The sequence below is a fragment of the Rhamphochromis longiceps genome, linkage group LG7, assembly GCF_057381845.1.
Source record: "Rhamphochromis longiceps isolate RC_006_pf linkage group LG7, R_longiceps_female_GT1.1, whole genome shotgun sequence".
Taxonomy (NCBI): Eukaryota; Metazoa; Chordata; class Actinopteri; order Cichliformes; family Cichlidae; genus Rhamphochromis; species Rhamphochromis longiceps.
In genome coordinates this window covers 40554060-40566243 of record NC_140563.1, presented here as the reverse complement: position 1 = coordinate 40566243, position 12184 = coordinate 40554060, and the positions used below count along the sequence as shown (strand labels likewise).

Genomic DNA, 12184 nt, shown 5'->3' with positions numbered 1-12184 from the left:
TCTCTGAGCCCGAATGCAACATCAACAGACCCGTTGAGAGAACTAAATGTTCAGGAGTGTTTATCCAGTGAATGGTCGTTGGCACAAGTGCAAAACGGCTTGCCCTCGAGTTGCAATAATCATACGAGTGCCGCAGCTCTCTCCGTCACTTTCTCCCATGGGTATGTCTGAATGAAGCCATGAGCCATTAATTTCTTAATGACCGAATGCCACTTCTGTGACACATACCATGTCTGAGAAGGGCTTAATTGTGCCATTTGCTGTGACCTCACATTGCTCCTTTTCATACTGAAGCCTGTGGGATAGAAATATTTAATTTTTGATGCAGCTTTAATGTTCTGTAAACAAGCACTTTATCCTTCTCCAGACAAGTTCACCAAACAGTGTTTACAAGACGCGGTGAGCCGGGGCTCAGCGAAACTCAGAAATCAGTCATGTCTATGGAAGCAAGAGCTGGCAATGAAATGATAGCACATCTGTTACTAATGCAATTAATGGCATCTGGTGCTGTGAATGCCTTGTGAATAATGGGTGTAAGTCAGCATGTACAAATCAACGTTATGGAGCCGAGGTTTTTCCGGGATTGGCATTTGGAAAATTGGGTGCAAACACTCACTGAAAGGTATGACTTGTGCTCTGTGCGAGTTTTGAACCCAGCCGGGATCAACTCCGACCAATCCAATTACAAAGCTGAAAATATCTGTTGTGTAACACTGAATTGTCACATCTCTTTGAGGCTAAATGAATCCTGTGAAATGTTGCAGTTTCACAGCTGAATGCATTTTTGTTTTTCCTATCACAAACACCTCCAGACGAGGTTACGTCACCACTTTGCCGTTGCCATATGGGGCAGCATAAATTATTAGATGAACACAGTTGAATTCACACACACACACACGGTAAACGCAGCACACGGAAAAACAAGAGAAATTCATTACTTTATTCATAATTACATATTGACTGTATAAAGTAGTTTGTAACAGATGTACTTAGGAGTATTAAAAGATGATTAAAAATAAATGGAAAAGAAAACAATGAATTATGAGATAAACGTCCTACACAGCTTGTACGAGGTAGTGACACAGTTGTGTGAGCAGACAGCAGCGTAAAACACAAAAGAAGTGTAAGATTGTCGTGGTCAGGCTGTGAAACTGATACACAGCAGTGTTCACTGAAAACTTTGGGACTAAGAGGTGCGACAGTGCAGCAGAGGTATCAGTGATGGTGGAGGGGAGTGGCTGTTGTGTGGAGTATTAGGGAAGGTGACAGCTCTGGGGAGAAATTAGCTTGTCGGTCTGGCTGTGCAGGAGTACAGAGAGGTGCAGACTAAATATGCACTGCCTGGTGCAGTGTGAGAAATGGTGAATGATTTCCTTCCTTGGGGCGGTGGCATTTATCGGTTTGCATTATATTGAATAAACTGACCTCGCTTGCAATAAAAACTTGTTTAAGTAATTAATCTAACAAAAAAGTTCAAATTATCTGGTTCCAGAAGAATGAGCGCTTCTCCATATACAGTGGGGCAAAAAAGTATTTAATCAGCCACCGATTGTGCAAGTTCCCCCACCTAAAATGATGACAGAGGTCAGTAATTTGCACCAGAGGTACACTTCAACTGTGAGAGACAGAATGTGGAAAAAAAATCCATGAATCCACATGGTAGGATTTGTAAAGAGTTTATTCGTAAATCAGGGTGGAAAATAAGTATTTGGTCAATAACAAAAATACAACTCAATACTTTGTAACATAACCTTTGTTGGCAATAACAGAGGTCAAACGTTTACTATAGGTCTTTACCAGGTTTGCACACACAGTAGCTGGTATTTTGGCCCATTCCTCCATGCAGATCTTCTCGAGAGCAGTGATGTTTTGGGGCTGTCGCCGAGCAACACAGACTTTCAACTCCCGCCACAGATTTTCTATGGGGTTGAGGTCTGGAGACTGGCTAGGCCACTCCAGGACTTTCAAATGCTTCTTACGGAGCCACTCCTTTGTTGCCCGGGCGGTGTGTTTTGGATCATTGTCATGTTGGAAGACCCAGCCTCGTTTCATCTTCAAAGTTCTCACTGATGGAAGGAGGTTTTGGCTCAAAATCTCACGATACATGGCCCCATTCATTCTGTCCTTAACACGGATCAGTCGTCCTGTCCCCTTGGCAGAAAAACAGCCCCATAGCATGATGTTTCCACCCCCATGCTTCACAGTAGGTATGGTGTTCTTGGGATGCAACTCAGTATTCTTCTTCCTCCAAACACGACGAGTTGAGTTTATACCAAAAAGTTCTACTTTGGTTCCATCTGACCACATGACATTCTCCCAATCCTCTGCTGGCCTGGACATGCACTGGCTTCAGCAGCGGAACACGTCTGGCACTGCGGGATTTGATTCCCTGCCGTTGTAGTGTGTTACTGATGGTGACCTTTGTTACTTTGGTCCCAGCTCTCTGCAGGTCATTCACCAGGTCCCCCCGTGTGGTTCTGGGATCTTTGCTCACCGTTCTCATGATCATTTTGACCCCACAGGATGAGATCTTGCGTGGAGCCCCAGATCGAGGGAGATTATCAGTGGTCTTGTATGTCTTCCATTTTCTGATGATTGCTCCCACAGTTGATTTTTTCACACCAAGCTGCTTGCCTATTGTAGATTCACTCTTCCCAGTCTGGTGCAGGTCTACAATACTTTTCCTGGTGTCCTTCGAAAGCTCTTTGGTCTTGGCCATGGCGGAGTTTGGAGTCTGACTGTTTGAGGCTGTGGACAGGTGTCTTTTATACAGATGATGAGTTCAAACAGGTGCCATTCATACAGGTAACGAGTGGGGGACAGAAAAGCTTCTTACAGAAGACGTTACAGGTCTGTGAGAGCCAGAGATTTTCCTTGTTTGAGGTGACCAAATACTTATTTTCCACCCTGATTTACGAATAAATTCTTTACAAATCCTACCATGTGGATTCATGGATTTTTTTTTCACATTCTGTCTCTCACAGTTGAAGTGTACCTCTGGTGCAAATTACTGACCTCTGTCATCATTTTAAGTGGGGGAACTTGCACAATCGGTGGCTGACTAAATACTTTTTTGCCCCACTGTATCAGTTTATGAAATGTTTTTGTGTTTGGTGTCCAGCAAAACAAGCAATGGAGAAAAAAAAGATGTTTACTTTTACCACCGAGCATTAAATGTGAATACTAAGGGAAAAAAGTATGAGAAACGGCACTTTACTTTCCCAGGCTTTGGGGAGCCAACAATTTGATCCTTTCTCAGCTGCATAATCTGCAGATTTAAGCCTTGTATGAGAAGGAAAGAAGACCCAGAACGCTTCCCTGTGGTGCTCCTTTTGCTTGAAATTAGGGAAAGCAGAGGATTGAGTTCTTAGCCACTAGCTGGTCACTCTGTGGTCTGCTGATTAAGAGTCCAAACCAGTCTACACTCTTGTGTTTTTAGGGCCAAATTATAGAGGCTGCTTTGCTCATAAAACTGTGATAATGCTGAAGTATTCTTACACACTGATATTACGTCACAATAGTTCAGACCTTTAGCAGTTCACAGCTTCACTTGACTGAGGATGAGTTGCGAATTAAATGGAAAAACCTTGGGCCAGCAGGTCAGGGGGCAGAGGCATCAATAGAGAGTTTTTGATTATTTCCAGCCAGCCCAATGTTTACTGCACCTCATTCCTCTGCTCCCCACACTTCTCCTTACTAATGAGGGCAACATACCAAAAAAAAAAATAGCATGAAAGAAGAAATTGAAGGAAAAACTGCAGTAATTGAGCTGCAGGTTACAGAATACAGAAAGAAATTCTATATCACACACCAGTTGAACACTTTCAGTGCTCTTCAATGTCATTATTGGAATTGTGAGTTGAGATTTGAAGCCGTCCTGAGCTTAAAGCACAAAGAAACTTTATGCTGTTTTCACTCAATTTTCCATCTGCTGTGCAGCTCTAGCTCCAGGTAAAGATGTTTAAGACCAGTGCTGCTGCAGTTGATCAGCACATGTCCAGGAACACCATCTGCTTCAGCAGCTTTATTTGTGTTCAGCCACCATAAGGTTTTCTTTTGTCTTTGTGGGAGTTTATTAGAAGTGATTGTTCTTTTTTTTGTCTGGTGTAAATTCAGTGATGGAGGCTTTTTTCTTCTTCAGCAGAGATGTTTTGTTGGGGGTTTTTCTCGCTATATATATTAAAGTGAGGCTTTCTTTACGGCTTATTAAAGGCTGTTGCTTTTATCGTTAGACTCATTATTAGATATGCAGCACCAAATGAAATGCTTTTCTCACTTGTAAGTGTGAAGCCTCGCACAGACTCGTGTGTAGACAAATCCCAGTCAGCTCAAAAAGCAAATGGAGTTCAGAGATACAGCATCTCCCTCAGGCCACACTTCTTTCTTTTTTTCCCCCTGATCTCATGGTTGGTCTTTGGCTTTGGAGGCAGAGGTTAGAGACACACAAACGGATGATTGATTGTAGGAGGTTCGTATTGTTTTTCCCACTCTGGTTAGAAGCATTCTCATAGTGGCGAATTTCAGCATGTTGTTGCGTTTCTTGTTTACACACGTTAGTACTCTCGACTCTCCCTTTAACACACTTGTGCACAGAAGTAAGACAGTGTTCCCGCACTTTGGTGTTAATCTGCCGAGGCCTCGGGATGTGATTGTTCTCTGTTGTGGAGTTCAACACTAGATTTTTCCGTTGTCTTCTCTGTTTGTTGTTAACTTTCTATTATCCTGCTTTTGTGCAGGATTTTTGCTCAAATTAAAACTCCGCTGCATCCTCCCTGTACCCAGATAGTTTCTGAGGAATGGGTCTTGTAAGACATGCAAAATGCACATTAGCATCATCGTTGTTGGTGAAGACGTGTGAGAGGATAATGAATTTCAGCTCAATTTAAGTATAATCTACTTCATTAGCACTTGGCATGCAGTTTGTGAACTCGAGTGAGTTATGAAGGTCTGATGCTAATATGCAACATCATTTTGGAAAAGACCAACTGTCAGTCAGGCTGTGACATTTTTATGCTTGGAGTTTCCTTTGATGATATTTGAGTTCTTTAAGGATGTCCTCTTGTTCAGTCGTGATTGCTTTTGTAATAAACCAAGTATTTGTAGCCTCGGGTCACATGTCTGAAGCTGGAGAGCTGTTCCTCTGACCTTGGGTTGTTCAATGGATTTTAAGTCAGAATGTGAAAGCACCAAAAAATATCCCTCCACGCAATTAAATCACCAGCCTGAACTGTTGATATAAGAATGGATGGATTTCTGCTTTGATGTTGTATATGCCAAATTCTGTTCCTACAATCTGAATGTCACAGAAGAAATTGAGACTTATCTGATCAGGCAGTCTTGTTTTTTCCTCTATCATCCAATTTTGGTAAAACTGTGCCAACCATAGCCTCAGTTTTAGCCTCAACTGTCAGGAGACACTTGCATTGAAGGTTCAACGCTCCTCTGCATACTTTAGCTGTAATGAATGGTTATTTTAAGTAAGTGTTGCCTTTTATGCCAGCTCAAAGCAGTCTGGCCATTTCCCTCTGAACTCTGGTATCGACAAAGCATTTCCGTCCAGGTAATTGACTGGATATTTTCTATTTTTGGACCATTCACTGTAAACCATAGAGATGGTTGTTAAAGAGAAAAATCCCAGTGGGTCAGCAGTTTCTGAAATATTCAGACCAGTCTGTCTGGCACCAGCACCCATGTCACGCTCAAAATCACCTTTCTTCCCCACTCTGATGCTGGTTTGAACCTCAGCAGGTCGTCGGAACCATGTGTACATGCCTAAATGTAGTGAGTAGCTGCCATGTGATTGGCTGATTAGCTATTTGGGGTACTGGGTAGTATAATAATTGGTTGGAAAGTTCAGTGACAATGATGTTAAATAACAAGGCAAAGAAACAGAGATAAGAATCACAGACAGTAGCTGCAGACAACAGTTTCTGTTGTTCTTTCAGAGTTAATTTAACTTCACTTAAAAGAAGCTCTTTGTCTTTTCTGACTTGTGTGATGTGCTTTAACATGGGTCTACAAAGACTACCAAGCAGATTCTTGCCAGGAGCTTTTGGTGGCTTAATTAAGCCAAGCCTTCACGAAAAAAAAACTACGAAAAAAATCTTCTAAATGTTCCTGTAGCTACACAATAAAGTTAATATTTCATACAAATCCAGACATATATTGGATGCTGTAATTCCAATTTTACCTTCAAGGACTTGTAATAATGTAGCCAGCAACATTTTACTTTAAATGCTCAGTTGATTTCATTCGATGTCCCAATCTGAGCCTGTTAGCAGACTACACCGTGGCGATCAACTTGTTAAAATCACACCTGCTAAAATGAGCTTGTTTTTGGACATTTTTGAGAACACTGGAGCTTCAATAAGCTGCTAGTATAGCGTTTCATTTGTAAGCAGATACGAAAAATTGTAAATTGCATTTCCTATGAGAAAGATAATGGTTCTTGAAAGGTCGACTATCTTTTTTCCCTTTTTGTATCTATGTAAATGTCCCCAATTATTTCTAGTCTAATTTTCATGAGAGTGTGAGTGAGTGACAGCAGTGAAGAGATAATGGAAATTGAGGAGCAGGAGAGAAAAAAACCTCATGAGAGGGAAAGGTTCAGACTACCTTGAATAGAGGGATAGAGAGCCATGAGAGAGATTTCTATAAAGGACCGTTTCAGACCAGCAGTGGATACCCAGGGGAGTGGTCCCACAACATCCAATTTTAATGAGCGGATTTCAAAACTTACAATGAAATGACAAGTTGAGCCACAACCTAGGAGACAGCTGAGCGATGAAAATGTCTGCTTTCCCCTCGTCCCCCGGGGTATGTGGTGTTTTCCACTTCACTGGGTGTCCTGTCCTCACCTCTCTCTACCTCCCTTTCGTTTCCACCTCCTCTCTTCTGCTCTCCGGTGAATTACCTTCATCCATCCTCTTCTCACTCGTCACTTGTCATCATTTCTTACTCGTCTAAGTGTAACCACGGTAACTTCTGACCCCACTTCCGCCAGTCCCTTTATTGTGGCGGGTATGAATCCTGTATAAGTTCCGGGTCAATCAGCTGCATGTCCCTGCTCCTCTGGCTGCTGTTGTCCCTGTGGTTGGCGTACTTGTCAGATCACGACAAATTTTGCACTACAGGCCAGTTGACAGCGTGCAATAACCCGGCCGATTCATTCATCTTTACACTACCTCACACTCGACTCAACGGTCAGGTTTTTTTTGTTCTCCCGCGATCAGCCCTGATCAGCGCGAGATGGCGAGCCACCCGACCACCGCTACGTTGCGGTAGGAATTGTGAACCTATGGACTGAATCACAAATTGTTGACACATGACCTATCACAGGTCCATGGAACTAAACTAAATCACATACTGGACTACACCTCATCCCACCTCCTTTTGGAACCTACTAAGCTGTTTTGTATTGTCAACATTATTTTTGTTTGTGATATATATGCATATGTTTTTATTTCTTTTGTACATCCGTCTATACACTTCTCATAACAAACATAATATATATATATTTGAGCTCTACTTTTGTTTCCTGTGTTTTATTCACACCCTCAGGCTCCATAGTCGAATCTTATTCTGATAGCTCATTGTCTATGAGGCTGCAGTCAGGCGCCCTGGCCCTTAACCGCGTTCAGATTGTTCAGAGTGTGGAGGACTGTTTCTTCTTGTTTGTTTAATGTCCATGTAAAAGAAAAGTATCTAATCAGTATAGCAGTATTCAGTCTTTTAATTGTGGTGTTGTCATGAGACTTAAATCCTCTACATTTCTTATCTATTTTGCTGTCTTTGTTGTGAGCTTTAACAGCTTTTTATTGGAGATGGATCAGATTTTTCCATTTATTTGCCCATCAAACAAACAAGGTTTTTTCCAGTGTTTTCTTTAATAATCAGGGTAGGGCTGGGCGATATGGCCTAAAATCAATATCACGATAAATTGAGCAGTTAACCTCGATAACGATAAACCACCCCAAGTGCCAAAAGAACAAACGTTTTTGTTTTGTTTTTCATTTGATGGGGCTGTGGCAGGCATCATAGTTCCTCCAGTTATTTTGATAATATTATTCCCCCTAGACCTATTCTTTGCAATTATATTATTACCACTTTAAAGGACTGTAAAATGTCACTGAAAATAAATGAAGACAATAGTAGTAAGTACTTTTAGTGGTTAAGATTTATTAACTGAACAAAATAAAAAGTGTAGGATACAATATGTAACCATGCTCTCTAAAAAATGTGCATCCCTTGTAAACAAAATAGTTTAATAATAAATATGTTTCACATTGGCTATTCACAAAGTAAACAATGATTGTGCAAATGTAATGCCATCATGGACAAAGGCCTATCTCTGCTAAGGCCTTGAGGTACTATAACTTGTAAACAAATAATGTCACAAACACAAATGTCAATTGAACACAGAAAAAACTATAATAAATACTAAGCACTGCCATGTGACTAGTGAAAACTATAAACTCTTAAACAAAAACATTAAATAGTGCTGTTTGCAAAAAACTTCAATAGAACACTGATAGTTAAAATTAGGCAGGGCTTGAACAGGGCACTTCAAAAAGGGGCAGCAGCAGACTTGGTATCCTGAGCGGTTCAATCAAACTACTGTTGTAGATGTTTACCTGAGTAGTGTTTACTCCAGGTTCTTGCTAAGAAACACAAGCATATTGACCATGTCAGGTTTCAGGCAGGATCTGAGGCATGTCACAATGTTTCCTCCAGAACTGAAAACCCGCTCGGATGGGGAGCTGGTGGCTGGGATGCAAAGATACTTTTTTGCAACGTTACTTAGAGTGGGAAAGTTTACTTGATGCTTTCTCCACCAATCTAGTGGATTTTCCTCAAACATTATTCAAACATTAATACTTTCAATTTTGAATATGACGCACAGAATTAAAGTCACTTTAAAACACACCAGATGTCACCACCCAAATATATTAAGATGTACACACTTACCGATTGCCAGGTGCAGCCTGTGCCCAAAACATTGCACCCGTGTCCATTTATTGAGCTTGACAGCTTTCACAATATTTGGGCCGTTGTCAGTTGTTATAGCAACAAGGTCCTCTTCACTGATGTCCCATGCAGACAGCATCGCTCTCAACCCCTGTCCAACCATCTCCCCCGTGTGATCAGATGGAAAATAGGCCGTCTCGAGCACTCTGGTACGCAGCTCCCATTTGTTGTCGATGTAATGAACTGTGAGACTAATATACGGCTCCATTGTACGGCTGGACCAGAGATCGGATGTGGCTGCAACGTGCTTAACGTATCTCAATTCAGCAGCAATCTTTTCCCTCTCTGTGCTGTACATGCTGGGAATGATAGTTTTTGAAAAATATTTTCGTGATGGGAGTTCGTATCTCTTGTCAGTTATTTTCATGAAGTGTCTGAACCCGTTACGTTCCACTGTAGCAATAGGAGCCATGTCTTTTGCTATGTGGTAGCCTATAGCATTTGTGATTTCTTGCCATCTTTTTGAAGTTCGCTCATATAGTTGAGTACTAGCAAATGCTTCGGTTATTGACCGCTGCCTGGTGGAGGAAGACGTTTTTGCTGGTCCTCCTACTCTCTTCTCGCTTTGAGCTTTTTTTTATGTCTTCGAATTGAATCACATGGTTGTGCTGCAGGTGGCGGAAGAGGTTGGTTGTGTTACCTTGACTTGACGCAACAGTCTTTTTGCAGAGTTTACATTTAACAATATTTTGATCAATATCATCCTTGTTGAATCCAAAATGTTGCCAAACGATTGCTGATGCATTTTTTTTGTTAACAAGCGTCTCCTCTTCCTCCTCCACCAGCTCTACCTCCGTCGCTGCTGCTTCAACATTTAAATCGTCCTCCATTTGTTCACCCGTGTCTCGTCTTGTTACAGGTAGTAGAGTCATGTGACTCCACCCCGTCAAGTCTGTAACGTAGCACAGCGTCTTAAAGGGACATGAACATCGCCAACCTGCACATGCCTTTTCTTTTCTTTTTAAATACTGAATTTACCGACATGGGCAAAATGACGTCGATGAGAGTCATAAATTTCGGTAACGATAAATTTTTGATATATCGCCCAGCCCTAAATCAGGGTATACTTAAAAAAATGACAATTGCCAATTGTCCTCTCGTGATGATGGGGTGGGGGGTTGTCTGCACTCAGTGTCATGGCAACCAAGCGTACGTTATAAATATCTTCATCCTTAGCCGTGAGTTTGCCCAGATACAATGTGACAAATTAATATCTCCGTTCCAAACATGCTGCTCATTTCCTTAGAAATCACTTGCCAGAACGAATTAAAGGGCGAGCGTGCACTGTATTAAAATGACCTGTCATTGATTAACCACACAGCCTCCAACATTCATCCTGCCCCCGACTGCAGCCGCCGTCTTGTTTAATGATGTCGGCGTGCACTTCCACACATCTGATAAATATCTCTAGAACATATCTGCCCGTATTTTTCCCCATCTTTCTTTTCCTTGTGTAACTCCCCCTTTTATGGCCTCCTCTCTCCAGCACGGAGCAGACCCCACTAAGAAGAACAGGGACGGCAACACGCCTCTGGACCTGGTGAAGGACGGGGACACGGACATCCAGGACCTGCTCAGAGGAGACGCGGCGCTGCTGGACGCTGCTAAGAAAGGCTGCCTGGCTAGGGTTCAAAAGTTATGCAGCCCCGACAACATTAACTGTCGGGACACGCAGGGACGCAACTCGACTCCTCTGCACCTTGCAGGTAAAAAAGCCGCCCAGCCCACACACTTTTTTTTTTTTAAACCTTTTTATCTATAATTACGTCTTAATTTTATCGGTAGAGCGAAACACCACATTTTGATAGCACAACTAGCTCGAGCAGTTGACCTACAATGACCTCGTATTACATTACTCGCATAATACGGTTTTTAAAGTCTTGATAGCACAGACAGCGTTTGTCCCCTTAAAGGCAGACAAACTATTATGTATATATTCAAGGTGTGCAATCATTGTGACATCAGTTTCAGAGATAACAGCTGATACACCATCCTGCTAAAGCCCCTCATGGGGATAAACACACACACACAAATGCCTAATGAGATTCACGCTGATCTAATCATCCATAAATTTACATTAAAATTTCACCTTTTAGTACAAACCATGTCCTGAATTATGAAAACACATTATAGATGCAAACTCAAGGCTGAAAATGAGCATTTAGTTTTGTTTAACTCTTTTACATTATGGGTCATACTTTAGAGGTTGCTTTTATCCTGCTTTTGTTCAATTTGGTGCCCTAAAATGTGCATAATTGTGTCAGGAAAGTTTAAAGACCAAAAACTGCTTCCTGTTTCTCCTTTCTATTATGGATTTTTTGTGTCTTAATATATATATAAACACACTTCTTGCTGCGTGATGATGCAGTATATTTAAATAGAGGAGGTTTTGCTGCATGACTGGCACTTCAGAAGTTAAGAAACTGCTGGAAAACACTTTAAAGGTCTGAATAAATCTGACCACTTAGACACACGCCCACGCACCCTCTGTGTTGATGTACTTTCTTGTAAAAGGAAAAGATGATTATATGTGCCGTCCCACTGCCGTGAACGTAGGCTGACATTCACTCTGTCTTTATCATTATTTTGTCTTCTCTCATTAGCTGACTGCGTTTTTATATCTTCCTCACTCATCTTTCTTTCTGTCCTGCTGCGTGGAATCGTGGCCTGTGGCGCTCTCTAGCCGGCTATAACAACTTGGAGGTAGCCGAGTATCTGCTGGAGCATGGAGCCGATGTGAATGCGCAGGACAAAGGAGGGCTGATACCGTTACACAATGCCGCTTCATATGGGGTAAGACACAAACATGACGCTTGCCTTTTTTGCTACCTGTTCATAGTTTCTTTAAAAAGTCTTTTATCTCCTTTAACATTCACTCACTTAAATACTTGAGGCCAGCTGTATATTTATAGTGCATTTGTTTATTTTTTTTATTTATTGTATTCGACTTTTAGAGTAGCAAGACTTACTTCATACTTGAAGCGCAAAACTGATGGAAATGAATCAAGTTAATTTTTGCATAAAAGTGATTGAAAATCTTTATCGTAAACCTTTTTTAGAATTCGTTCATGGATAAAGGTGTAAATGCACGATGAACATAGATTGATAGATAACCACACTTGGGTATTTTAATCAATAAAACAGCTCAGTTGCTTAT

General features: G+C 41.5%; 1 protein-coding gene across 2 annotated transcripts in view; it reads left to right on the top strand.

Annotated features, from left to right (window-relative positions):
* The window catches only part of tnksa (tankyrase, TRF1-interacting ankyrin-related ADP-ribose polymerase a), a 113600-nt gene that overhangs the window by 84042 nt on the left and 17374 nt on the right, over window positions 1-12184 (top strand). For both annotated transcript variants that reach the window (XM_085413652.1, XM_085413651.1), the window contains 2 exons: window positions 10514-10733; window positions 11711-11820. In XM_085413652.1, the coding sequence (XP_085269778.1) occupies window positions 10514-10733; window positions 11711-11820 (330 nt within the window). The remainder of the gene's footprint in view (window positions 1-10513; window positions 10734-11710; window positions 11821-12184) is intronic.